We start from the raw sequence: 14,549 nt of genomic DNA on the forward strand, positions 1-14,549 counted from the left end.
AACAGTCACAGAAGGAATAAGAAATATTAAAGAAAGAAAGGCTTTTACATTCCTTACCTATGACAGCTTGCCTATAAGCATCCTTAAATCGATTCAGGTAATACCTATTTGCTGAGTTAACACCATCTTTCATAACTCCTGCTAACTTCCTTTCTCCAGTCCTTGTAAAGTCACCCTGTCAAGGAAAAAGTCATTTTGACAATTTGTTTAAACATAAGACTGTCCCCAAAGTAGATATGGGCTTTTAATTCAAGACTGGAATTCTTTAGGCTTTTATAATTTCCAAACAATGTAGTTAAATTAAAATATTTACTAGTATTTGACTAGACCCAAGCATGTCAAACAAACACGCTACTTGTAGCAACAAGTCTTCAGCTCGATAATGGTTTAAGGTAAAGCCATTCTTTGCAATATATAGAATTTGACAATTTCCAGGTCAAAACTTTTTTTTCACAATAAAGGTGTCAGAGCAAGTCTTTAGAGCAGCAGTGACTTAAACTTAAGGCAAGGAGAGCATAGTCCCTTTGTACCCCCACCCGACCTCACTATTTCTACCCAAGGCAATCTCGGAAATAGACCCTGTCCCAGCACTGACAATTTTGGAAGGAGATATTGCCAATTAATTAAGTCATCCACAGGTAATAGTAATTAAATCTATATCTATTACAGGAGAGACATAAATGCAGAGTCCAAAGTTTAATGTCAAAGAAAAAAGTATTTCTTTTTCCAGCTTGAGATAATTGACAAGCAGCATTATGTAAATTCAAGGTGTACCACCTGATCACTTGATACATGTGTATATATATATACATATATACATGTGTATATACATACACATACATATACATATGTATATATGTATATACATACATACTAACCTTAATGTAATCAGTTTATATATATATATAAACTGATTACAATCAGTTTACAATATACATATACAATTATATCAGTTTATATATTATATATAGTATATATATAATAAACTGATTACATTAAGGTTAGTTAATACATCTCTCACCTCACATAATTCCTGTGTGTGTGTGTTTATGGTGAGAACATTTAAGGTCTCTTCTCTTAGCAAATTTCAATTCTATGATACACTATGTTAATGATTATTACCATGCTGTACATTAGATCCCCAAAATTTATTCAGTTTGTACCTTTTGAACATCTCCCAATTTCCCCCAAACCCTGGTAACCACCAATTCACTGTTTCTAGAAGTCTGACTTATTCAGATTCCACTAAGTGAGATCATGCAGTATCTGTATTCCTCTATCTGGCTTATTTCACTTAAACATAAGGCCCTCGAGGTCAATCCATGTTGTCCCAAATATTAACTCCCTTCTTTTTCATGGCTGAGGAATGTTCCATGGCACACACCTATTTTCTTGGGCCATTCATCATCGCTGAACGCAGATTGTTTCTATGTCTTCACTATTGGGAATATGCTGCAATGAACATGAGAGTACAGATATCTCTTCTAAACAGTGATTTCATTTCCTTCAGATACACCGTGGTGCCTCGGTATTTGTCGGTAATTTGTTCTGATAAGTGGCAAGCAAGTGACAATGAAGCATTTTCTCTTGTGGGGGGTGTCATGACTCACACAAATCCTACGAAGTGCTGTGAGTGGCAAGCAAGCACTGAGTGCTGAAACTTTTCTCTTGTCAAAATGTGACAAGTACCAGGTGTGATGAGTTCCGAAGCCAGTGAGTACCAAGGTATGACTGTACACCCATAAATGGGATTGCTGGGTCATACGGTAGTTCTGTTTTTAATTTTTTGAGGAACACCTATACTGTTTTCCATAATGGCTATGCCAATTTACATTCCCACCAACAATGTATTGGCTAAAAAGTTCTTTTGTTTTTTCCAAACAATGGCTCTAGTTGCCTTTAGGTTCGTTCAAAACAGTTTTGTTAGATTGTATTATAAAACCTTTCGCATCATCATGCATTTTAAAAAAACATCAAAATTGGCAAATTTTTGTGTGGCCATTTTAATTTTGAATATGGAAAAATTATGCGATGTTTTTGGCATATTATGCTTTATTGTTTCAAAAAACAAAAATGCAACTGAAACACAAAGAAAGATTTGTGCAGTATATGGAGGTGCTATGACTGAGTGAACACGCCAAAAGTGGTTTGCAAAGTCTCATGTTCGAGACCAGCCGGGGGTGATAACAATCAAATTGAGACATTAATGGAGAACAATCAATGTTATACTATGTGGGAAATACCCAAATCAAGTTATTGGTGAAAATAAAAAAAATGTGTCTTTTATTTCACAGAAAAAACCACACATACTTTTTTGCCAACCCAATACAACAGCTACCTTTTCCCCACATCCTTATCAACATTTACCTCTTATCTTTTGATAATAGCCACCCCTTCAGGTATGAAGTGACGTCTCATTGTGATCTTGATTTGCATTTGCTTCCCTGGTGATTACTGATGTTGAGCACCTTTGCAGGTACCTGTTGGCCCTTTGCATATTTTCTTTGTAAAATGTCTGTTTAGGTCATTTACCCTTTCTTAATCAAATTATTTTTTATGCTACTGAGTTGTATGAGTTCCTTACATATTATAGATATTAGATATTAACCCCTTATCAGATATATGGTTTGCAAATATTTCTTCCCATTCCTATTCCATAGGTTGTCTTTTCATTTTGTTAGCTGTTTGTTTTGCTTTTGTTTTTTTGTCGTGCTGAAACTTTTGTCTGATGTCATCCTTACCCTCTTACCCTCTTATTTACTTTTACTTTTCTTGCTCATGTTTTTATTCATTTATCTTTAGAGAGGAAGGGAAGGAGGGAGGGAGAGAAATGTATGGACTTGCTCATGTTTTTAGAGTCACATCCAAAAATCATTGCAAAGACCAATGTCATGGAGCATTTTCTCTGTGTTTTATTGTAGGAGTAAACTGTAAAGTTTTGGGTCTTACATTTAAGTCATTAATCATTTTGAGTTAATTTTCCATAAGACAGGGATACCATTTAAATTTTACATGTGAATACCCCATTTCCGTAGCCCCACTGAGCAGACCCTCCTTTCCCCACTGAGTACCGCTGACTCACTTGTCAAACATTGTCCCCAGAACTTATTCATCTTGTACCACATTTTACTAGCTGTACAACAACAGTTGTCACTGATTGTATATAAAGGGGAATCCCCCAAACCCCAGAATTTATAAAAATTGTGTATTTATTCTTACATGTTTAAACTGAAGTCACCTTCAAAGTACTCTCCCTTTGATGTAATACAACTATTGAGACTTTTTTTCACTGCTCAAAAGTTTTTGAACTCATCGATTTTGATGCCTTTTAGTGCTTCTGCCATTTTTTTGTTTCACCTCTTCCACATTAGCAGACCTTTTTCCTTTGAGGACTTTTTTCATCCAGAGAACAAAACAGTTGCTCTGGGCGAGAACAGGAGAATAGGAAGGGTGGAGCACAGGGGTCATGCCATTTTGGTCAAAAACTGCTGAACACTCAATGCAGTGTGGGCAGGTGCATTCATAAATCACCCATCATGAAATGGGTCGAGGTGTAGAAAATATTTAAAAAGTTTTAAAATTCACTGAAACTGAAAGCAGCCTCTCACAACACCACCAGCTGGTTACACTGATACAGATGGGTTCCCAGAACACTCACCTAGCAGTGGAAGCCTACAAGGGACTACAAGGGACCTGCCCTGCAGAACATAATTCTGGTTTTTAGGGGGTCCCCCCTTGTATGTGTGGGTTTATTTCTAAGCTCTTGGTTCGAATACATTGTTCTTTGTGTCTGTTTTTAAGCAAGTGCATTACTATTTTGATTATTATAGCTTTGCAGTATGGTTTGGAATCTGGGAGTGTCATGCCTCTTTCTTTCCCAGAATTTCTTCGGCTATTAGGGGTCTCATGTTTCCACACAAACATTAGGATTGATTTTTTTCCTGTTTCTTTGAAAAATGCCACTAGAACTTCTAATAAAGTTCTAGTGGCACTGAATCTATAGATGGCTTTGGGTAAATATTTTAACAATATTAATTTTCTTGGCCCACAGACACAAGATATCTTTACATTTATTTGTGTCTTCTTAATTTCTTTCATCAATGTCTTATGGTTTTTAGTGTACAAATCTGTCACTTCTTTGGTTAACTTTATTCCTAAGTAATTTTTATGCTATTGTAAATGGGATTATTTTATTTTTTTATCAGATAGTTTGCTGTTAGTGTCTAATAGCACTACTGATTTTTGTATGTCAATTTTGTATTCTGTAACTTTACTGAACTGATTTATTAGTTCTGACAGTTTTATGGTGAAGTATTTTCTACATTCTTTCTATACATAACATCATGCCAGCTTATAAACAAATTTCCTTTTCCCCATTGTTCTGGCTGGAACTTCCAGCACTAACTATGATGAATAAGAGTGGTGAGAGTGGGCACCGTGGTTTTGTTCCTGATCTTAAAGGAAAAGCTTTTAACTTTCCAATGTTGAGTATGATGTTAGCTGTTGGTTTGCCGTATATGGTCTTTATTATGTTAAGGTATGTTCCTTCAAGACACAATTCGTTGAGAGTGTTTGTCATAAAAAGATGTTGAATTTCATCCTATGCTTTTTCTGCATCAAGATGATTATGTGATTTTTATCTTTCATTCTATTAGTGGAGGATGTCACATTTATTGATTTGCATAAGCTGAACCATCCTTATATCCCAGAGATAAATCCCACTTGATTATGGTGTGTATTCCTATTAAATCTGGTTTGTTATAATTGCTCCAGAATTTTTGTATCCATGTTCATCAGGGATATTGGCCTAAAGTTTTATTTCCTTGTATTGTTCTTATCTGGCTTTGGTATCAGGGCCCCATAAAATAAGTTTGGGAGTGTTCCATCCTCTTCTACTTTTGGAAGAATTTGAGAAGCACTGGCATTAATTCTGTAAATGTTTGGTAGAATTCACTAGTGAAACCATCTAGTCCTGGGCTTTTCTTTGTTGAGAGGTTTTTGCTTAATGATTCATCTTACTCACTGGTCTGCTCAGATTTTCTGTTTCTTCATGATTTAGTTTTGGCAGGGTTTTTGTCTATTTCTTCTAAACTGTCCAATTTGTTGGCATATAACTGCCAACAAATTTATCCATTTCTTCTAAACTGTCCAACTTGTTGGCATATAATTGCCAACATAGTCTCATGATCCTATGAAGTTCTGTGCTATCAGTTGTAATAATGTCTCTTTCATTTATAATTTTGAGTCCCCTCTTTTTTCCTTAGTTAGCCTATCTAAAGGTTTGTCGGTTTTATTTCTTCAAAAAAAATTAACTCTTAGTTTTATCTCATCTTTGTTTACTATTCTCTATTTCATATTTCTACTCTGATTTTTATTATTTCTTTCCTTCTGCTAACTGTGGGCTTAGTTTCTTCTTTTTCTAGTCATTTCAGGTGTTAGGCTGTCTAAGTTTTCTCTCAATATAGATATTTACAGCTACATGCTTTCCTCTTAGAACTGCTTTTGCTGCATGCCGTAAGTTTTGGTATGTTATACTTGTATTTTATTTTGTCTCAAGTTATTTTTATATTTTTAAAGATTTTACTTATTTATTCTTAGAGAGGGGAAGGAGAGAGGGGGAGAGAAACATCAATGTGCAAAAGAAACACCAATCAGTTGCCTCTTGCATGGCCCCAGCTGGGGGACCTGGCCTGCAACCTAGGCGTGTGCCCTGACCAGGAATTGAGCTGGTGACCTTTTGGCCTGTAGGCTGGTGCTCAATCCACTGAGCCACCCCAGCAAGGGCTGTTTCAATATATGTTTAATTTCCCTTTTGATTTCTTTTTTCCTTGTTTAATTTCCACATATTTGTGAATTTTCCAACCTTCCTACTGTTACTGATTTCCAATTTCATACCACTGTTGCCAAAAAACAGAAACAAAACCCTCTGATAAAATTTTTTTTCTTCTTCAACTTGTTGCGATTTGTTTTGTGGCTTAACGTAGATCTATCCTGGAAAATGTCCCACGTGCACTTCTGAAGAATATGTATTCTCCCACTGAGAAAGAGGTTAAGTGACTTGCCTAAGGCAACAGAGCTAATAAGAAGCAGGATTGGGATGCAAATTTGGGAGGCGAATTATCATACCAGGGACCAAACCTCACCAATAGACAGGTTTTGGTTTGTCTATATTAAGTTTTAAAAAACAAATATTTCACACACAATTCCCAATTTCCAAACTCCCTTTAAAAACTGGAAGATCTAGCAACCCTGGGCTTCCATCCCTACAAGGAATTAGCTGAACAGCACCCTCCTGAGACAACGTGCACTTCCTTCGGTCCACACAACCCCATCCTGCCCTTTAATCTAATGGGTGGTCTGCTTGAGTCACATCACCTGGCCCAGCAAAGATACGAATGTGTGACCCCCTGCCATAGCCAACCATTGCAGAACAAAGCCAACTCCCACCTGTAGCCCATGCACCTTTCTCTCCAAAATAAAGATGGTTTTGAACCACGTTCCATGTCCCACAGAATTGTGCATAAATGTTGCTGCAGGTACTCACCTTCAGAGCAGCGGTCCCAGCGTACTGCCTGCTGATGGAGTCACCGTTGTTGGCCCACATTATCTGATAGATCCGGCTGCACTTCACTGGTAGTGGCTGCTCTGGGGGCATCACACCTAATTTTTTCAGCTAAAATTAACACATTGGTGGATTAATGATATATGAACCAGGACACCATAGCATAAAATGTATACTGCAGAAAAAGGAGTTGTGTTCATGCACAATTTAGGACCCTTAAATAAAAGAAATGGTGTTTTCAGACTTTTTAAAAATAAAGTACCACTTGAGAAATAATCTTATGAATTCTACAGGTAAAAAATAGTAGATATTTATAGTGTTTGGGTGTGGTTTTCAATGTGCACGCTCATATTATATTTCGTCTTTGTTTTAACTTGCTTATGAAGTGAAATTATCAAAAAAGCACACTGAGGCCTGATCAGTGGGGCTCAGCTGCTTGGGCGTCATTCTGCAAAGCGAAGGGTCACCAGTTCCGTCCTCCACCAGGACACAGGCCTGGATTGCAGTCTCTGTCCCTAGTTGGGGGCATGGGAGAGGGAACTGATCAAAGTTTCTCTTGCATGCCGATGTTTCTCACCCTCTCTTTCTACCTCTCTTCTCCTCTCCCGAAAAATAAGTATTTTTTAAAGTGCATTGAAACAGCAATATTAATTAATAGTAGGAGAGCACTGATTGCCCAATAAACATTAACTCTGTTCTAGTGCTGGGGTTCCAAGACACGTTTAAAATAATTATTTCATTTACTCCTCATAACAGCCCTATGCAATCAATATGCTTATTACTATTTTGTTTTATTTTATTATTTATTTTATTTAGAAAACTTTTCTTTAACCCTCATCCAAGGATGTGCTTACAGATTTTTTTTTTAGAGAGAGAGGGAGGGAGGGAGGGAGAAAGTGAGGAAGAATCATCGATTTAAGAGAGAAACATGAACCAGTTGCCTTCTGTACACACCCCTTCAGGGACTGAACTCACAGTCTAGGTATGTGCCCAGACCAGGTATCAAACCCACAACCTTCTGTGTGCAGGATGACGCTCTAACCAAGTGAGCCACCTGACCAGGACACTTGTTACTCCATCTTAAAGATGAGGAGAGAGAAGTTGGGAGAGGTTAAGTTCTTTGCATGGGATCAGCACCTAGTATGTAGAAGAGCTAGTAGGGCTAGGACTCAAAAGCCTGACTGCTGCGATGAGATATTCAAAGGAACTGACTCATATCCTCAAAGGAGAGTCACTGGGTTCTATAAAAAAAGCAAACAAACCTAGAAACCATGCTCGAAATTTCTACCTTGGAATTGGTTACTTAGGCATCAGAGGCCCAAAAGATCTAGAAGGGGACATGGGTAACAGATGCAATGGCTACAGGAGGCACTTGCCACCAACTGGGGCAGTAAGGCAAGAGGCTGGTTCTGCGGTGCCAGAGGAACCAATGGCCCCAGTGATGGCGCTGCTGACAGGAACACAACACAGGTGAGGACGCTTGTCCCTTTTCCTCCTCCAGCCTCACAACCTTCTTTTAGTGCCCACTCCTGGCAGGGCCGGACCCAGAGCTAGCTGGCCAGGCAGAAACGAAATGTACACACTCCCAACTTGGAATACAGAAGGGAGGGTTCAGAGATGAGGGAAAAAGGTAAATGGCAATACAGTGCCACCCAGTAAATTTTTAAATGTGGGCCTCACGTTTTTGCAATAAGTACTTAAGAAAATACCACTTGATTCAAAGTATTTATAGTGAGATTGTGCTCTCCGGGTTTAATGCAACAAGGTTGTTTGTATGCCATAAATGTCCTAAAGCACAAAGATTTTAGTTATTTGTTCACACTTGAAAAAAATAAAAAATGAATATTCACAATCCAACAGACTCCAAATTACCTGCTGCTCCATGACCACTCGGGCGATGGCAGCTTGGACCACATTGGTGCGATCCAGGCAGTCCATGCAGTTAACTCGAAAAATCCCTTCTTGTTTGCATATCACCCCAGCTTGATCAACCCTTTTAAAAAATAGTAGGAGATTGTTTTCAAAAACCACAATTCTTTAAAGCGTATCAAGAACAGTAGTACTGGTTATCAGTTTGCTTGTGATAACCATTATGTGGCAGAAATTACTGAGTTTTCTGTAAACACCGTTAAATTACACAACTTGATGAGAAATGTTACTATCCCCATTTTGAAAAAAAATGAGGTGAAGAGTCACTTGCCTTATGTCACACAAGGTGACATAATGTGCCTTTGGCACATTTAAAGCCAAAAGGCACTCCAAAACCCCATCCTGTCCCTCCTTTCAAACCCGAGTAGAAGTGCATCTCAACCAGCTGGAACAGACTCGCTCGCCTGGCCCCCCAGGGGGAGTCACGCGGCACGTCCTGCTCATTTAATTTCCCGGGCCACCCATGGCATAAAGTCTAATCGAAAGTTCTCACTGCCATTTAAGGCAATTTCTTCTTCCTGCATCTCCCTCCTGTAGTCTGAGAAACATTGCCCTTCTCAGATCATTTAAAATGCCTGAAAAATGAGACCAAGGTCCTCTAAGCCTCCATTCCATGTTAGGGGTGGCAAGAATGGAGAAAGAGGAAATTACGGCATTCCACGCCACTTTGCCCAACTTGACACCTCTTCCCTAGTCTAAGCTAACAATGCCTAATGACTAACACTCTCTTAAAAAGCAGCACAGGAACTGGGAAGCAATACAAGAAAAACAAAAATGCTTTCTCAGCTTGTTGCTATTATTTTATGCTTACTGGTACTAAACAAACATGATTTCACAGACCAAGCAGTTTGTCAAACTGACCTCTTATGAAATAGGAAATACATACCAACACCACTTCATGTCAAGAATGATGTCATAAATGGCATCTGTCAGTGTTTGAACATTCTCAAATTTCATGCCTCGGCTAAAATACAGGCCAAAAGAAAGAAAAAATCTTTAGTAATAGTTTTAAAAAATTATTACTATAAGTACATGAGGTTAAAACTGTTATAAATACGCAATTACAGAAATGTGTATAGCTAATCTGCATTGTGGAATATACTTAATATATTGAAACATAAAGATACCAAGAGCTTCTCCCCACCAAATTTTCAATGATGAGGTAAATGAACCCACGCTAGAACCGGGATCATGACAAAAGAACCTAACTTTCAGAATACTTACTGGTTCACTAACTGCTGATTTCCTAGAGCATATCCTAGGGAGGTTTATCCAAGGGAAAGAAGTGTCACTCACAGAGTATAAAAGTGAGCCAGCAGCATGATTTCTAGTAAGTAAGGGCACTGTTACTTCTGCCAGGCTCAGACTCAAGCAGAAAAGTAAAGGTCCGGAAATTCTTTAATTAAATGAGAACAGGAAAAATGGAAGTCTAGGTCTCCAAGTTATTTTGGAACAGAAAGAGTATAAATATTTCAGGAACAACTAAGTTAAAACTTTAGCCCAAATCAAATCCATATGAAATTTAAGCAAAGTAAACAAATGATACCCCTTCCCTCTCCAACAATGAGAAGAAATTTTTCTTCCCGATAAAGAGAAACTTAGGTTCCTGTGACCGCATCTACCACAGCCATTAGAAACGATCAAAACTCGTTTTAGGATGCCATCTTACCAGTGCTCGTGGAAGTCAAAAGAAACGTAAGTAAGGTGTGAGTTGTTGAAGAGCAGCACCTGCTTTAGGTAGGCGTCCCCGATAATTTTCTCTCTTCCTGCCTGGTCTACCAAGTTAATAATAACCTGTGAGAATGAGGGGGGAAATCAGCTTAATCAGATGTTATAGTCATAATGTGATTCATTTAGAATTATGTTTTAGACATTTTATAGCTATGCTTAGAAATTAAAACCCTCAAGCATCGATATTTCCCTATAAAATTGGATTTTTTAAAAAGATTTTATTTATTTATCTTTAGAGGGGAAGGGAAGGAGAGAAGGAGAGAAATATAAACGTATGGTTGCCTCTCGTGAGTCCCCTGCTGGGAACTGACCTGCAACCCAGGCATGTGCCCTGACTGGGAATCGAACCACAATCGTGTGGTTCGCAGGCCCAGGCTCAATCCACCGAGCCACACCAGCCAGGGCTAAAATCGAATTTTTGTTTGTTACATCTAGGTCTGTGAGAACTGTTTACATCAATGGCATTGAGAGCTTTTTTAACATTATACATCTGAAATAACCAACTGGAATACATAATGAAAACAAGGTCCTTTTAACAGCAAATCTTTAAAATATCTAGAATACTTTTAGAGGAAATATACAAGCCCTACACTAATATAACTTTGCTGAAATACATAAAACAAAACCTGAGTAATGCAGAGACATACCATGGTGCTAGATGGCAATACTGTAAAGATGTCAGGTCTCCCCAGATTCATCTACATACCAAACAATCCCAATTAAAAATTGATCAGGATTTTTCTATGGACTTGACAAGTTAATTCTAGTTCATCTGGAACAGTAAATATGTGGAAAAAATTTGAAAGCTAATAATAATAAAAGAAGACTTTGTCCCATTGAAGAGCAAAACACACTCTAAATCTATAGCAATTAAAACTGTGGTACCAGAGCAAAATGAGTGACTCAACAGAACAGGACAGGTGGCCTAGGAACAGGCCTATATAGAGAAATCTAAGCTTTCAACGAGGACAAAGGTTGAATATCCTTCTAAAAAATATGGATTATTTCATAAATGGAAAAGGATAATTATCTACATAGAGAGGAAAAACTCACTTTAGCTCCTACATCTCATTATACACAAAATAAATTCTGGATGCATTAAGGACCTAAATATTTTTTCTTTGAGTTATAAAAAAAGCAAGAACAAAATTTGGAATGATGTTTCCATAATGTAAGATGGAGCATGACTTTCTAAGCATAAGACAAACACAAAAGGCATAAAGAAAAAGATGAACAGATGTGACAACATAAAAACTTAAAGCCTCTGTGTAACAAATGACAAAGATTAAAAAACAAAAAACAAAAAGAACTACCTAGGGGAATATACCTGTAACATAAAAACCAATAATATAGATTCAATAAGAAAAAAATGGGTAAAGGATACAGAGGATATTCACAGGAGATAACATACAAATAGGCAATGAACACGAGACTACAACTTGTTAATACTCAGAGAAACACAAATTCTAAAACAAAAATCTAGTTTCAGCTATACACAGGCAAAAACTGAATGCTAAATACAGACAGCACTGGTGAATACATGGGAACGGGCACTGGCTCCCATTCTGCTGAGCGTGTGAACTGGGGTGACTTTGTGGGGAGCAAGGAAGTGACAGGTATCAACTTTACACACATGGACTGTTTGACCAGCCACTTCACTTCTAGAATTTATTCCGCAGAGAATATAGAATACCTAAAAGGTGTCTTCTGGGGAATTTTTGTAAGAGCAAAAAACTATATCCTAAAAGCCCCCCAGTGGAGAAGTGGTTCAACAGTCACAAGGTACTAAGTGGAAACAGCTGCAGAACAGTGTCCATGGTGTGGCCTCTTCTGACTTAAATTTTGAAGGTGTATACATGCATGTGTCAAGTGTGTTTTGCTGCAAATGACAAATCACTGACTCAAATCTCAGAACAAAAAGTCTGGCGGTTGCTTGGTCCCAAAACTGCTTCATTCAGTGGTTACTGATGCCAGTTCTTTCCATCTATTTGTTCTGCCATCCCCAGCAAATTGGTTAATCCTCAGGCTGGTTCATTTGTGGGCTTGATGTAACTACAGCAGCACCACAGCCAATCCGGACACAGCACAGAAGGACTGTTGTTACTGTCTCTCTTTAGTAGAGCAGGAACTCTTTCCCAGCAGGCTCCCAGCAGACCTCTCCTCACATCCACCCCCACTACCAGTGGACAGACAGACAGGCACAGGCCCGAGTGGTGCCACCGTGTCATACCCACCAAGGTCCCACCTCCCGGAGAGCAATTACCCAGGGAGGAGAGTGGATAAGCAGACATTACTGGGGGGGTGTAAGAAATGAGGAAGTCCTCTCAATATGCACTCCTATAAGACCGATGTGCACAAACAGGTCTTGAAAGTCAACAGGGAGCAGGAACGAGGGTGATGAGGAATTAATTTCTTCTGCTTCCTTTACACACCTCAGTGTTGCTTCAATTTTTACAATTATGGGTGGCATGTAAATTGTGGTTTATTCTGTAATACTGCTTATAACTACACATATTGCTAATATGTGAATTTATTCACATTGTAAAAACTGAAACAAGGATAAAGGTTGAATCCTTCTGACCACAACCCAGTCCCACAGCCTTCCCTGGAGATAACTCCCGTCAACACTCAAGTTTGGAGTGTACCCTTTCAGGCCACATAAATGCATTTCCATATAAATAAGCATGCCATGTATGCATGAGAACACTCATATATGGAAGAGAAGTACATATATATAAATGACATGACTCTGGTTTGGGGATTTTTTAAGAAGTAACACACCATGTGCTATTACAGAATTTTCTTTTCTCACTCCATGCTGGATGTGATTTTAGATCTTCCTATGTTATTAGGACAGAGATACATCTTATCATGGTTAAGCATTAGTATTCAACACTTCACATGCGCTGTACTTTATCCACTGACCTCCTGATGAACAATTAGGTTGTTTTTATACTCCAATGAATGTTCTTATGCATGCCTCCTTGATTGAACACATATTTCTCTCAGGGAGATTTTAAAAATTTTGTATTAGCATTCCAGATGTTCCACGTCTTTGACAAAACCTGTTATTTCCCATGTTTATTTTAGCCATTCTGGTGTGTGTGTGGTGGTTTTAGTTTGCATTTCCTGATGATTAATGAAGTGGAGCACCTTTTATATGTTTAATGGCCTTTTGGATATCTTTTCTTATGAAGAGTCTGTTCAAGTCTTTTGTCCAGTTTTATTTTGGATTGTACACCTTTTTTCATGGGTTTATAGGTTTTTTAAAATACACTCTAGATACTATACTCCCACTTTGAAAATTGCATTTCTATTCTCTTAATGCTGCCTTTTAATAATCAAAAGATATTTTAGTGCCCTGGCTGGTGTGGCTCAGTGGATTGAGCAGTGGCCTGAGAACCAAAGGGTTGTTGGTTCGATTCCCAGTCAGGGCACATGCCTGGGTTGCTGGCCAGGTCCCCAGTGCAGGGCACACAAGAGGCAACCACACACTGATGTTTCTCTCCCTCTCTTTCTCCCTCCCTTCCCCTCTGTCTAAAAATAAATACTTTTTAAAAAGTATTTTAGTAAAGTCAAATTTATCAATTTTTCATTCTAGTTGGTACTTTCAAAGTCTTATTTCATTTCAATAAAGGTTTAATAAATAATATTTATAATATGTGTAATAGCATTTAATACTATGATAAAGTTTCAAGAAATAAAAATCTAATAAAAATTAAAAATTTAGTAAGGTCAATTTTATAAATTTTTTTCATTATAGCTAATGCTTTTCAATTCCAGTTTAAGATCCAAGGTCAAAAAAGATGTTCTATATTTTGCTCTAAAAGGTTTTTGTTTAACTTCACATATTTAAATCCATATCCATCTAGAACTGAGTTTTGTTTATGGTACACAGGATATGTATCAGAAGTGAATTTACTGGGTTAACAACAGAGCATATTTTATTGTGATTGATAATCCCATTCAAAAAGGCTGTACCAACAATTTAGCCACCTTCTAGCAATGTGCGTGAGTCTCATTTCCCCACATATCTGCCTTTGTCTCTTATTATCAAACTTTATAGTTTTTTTCAATCTTGGAATTTGGCTTTTATTTCCCTGCTGGGGAAAAGCCAAAAGCCAAATTTTCTTTGGGATTGCATGAAACTTATATATTAATTTTAGAAGAACTGAAATCTATTCAGTATTAGGTCTTTCCTTCTAGGAACATGGTATTTTCTCTCCACTAATTCAGATGTTTTTGTGTGTTCTTCTTCAGTAATTCCCCTCCCTTGCCACCATATCTTTCTTATATGTTTATTAGATTTTAGGTAAGTTCTTCCTAT

General features: G+C 37.8%; 1 protein-coding gene across 1 annotated transcript in view; it reads right to left on the bottom strand.

The window, feature by feature from the left end:
* The window catches only part of INPP5F (inositol polyphosphate-5-phosphatase F), a 69,130-nt gene that overhangs the window by 11,245 nt on the left and 43,336 nt on the right, over positions 1–14,549 (bottom strand). The window contains exons 10-14 of the mRNA XM_037059635.1: positions 10,161–10,285; positions 9,378–9,455; positions 8,435–8,555; positions 6,545–6,673; positions 58–175 (exon numbers count right to left, since the gene is read on the bottom strand). Coding sequence (XP_036915530.1) covers positions 58–175; positions 6,545–6,673; positions 8,435–8,555; positions 9,378–9,455; positions 10,161–10,285 — 571 coding nt within the window. The remainder of the gene's footprint in view (positions 1–57; positions 176–6,544; positions 6,674–8,434; positions 8,556–9,377; positions 9,456–10,160; positions 10,286–14,549) is intronic.

The sequence above is a fragment of the Sturnira hondurensis genome, unplaced genomic scaffold (assembly GCF_014824575.4).
Source record: "Sturnira hondurensis isolate 20B ecotype Veracruz unplaced genomic scaffold, ASM1482457v3 Scaffold0011253, whole genome shotgun sequence".
Classification (NCBI taxonomy): domain Eukaryota; kingdom Metazoa; phylum Chordata; class Mammalia; order Chiroptera; family Phyllostomidae; genus Sturnira; species Sturnira hondurensis.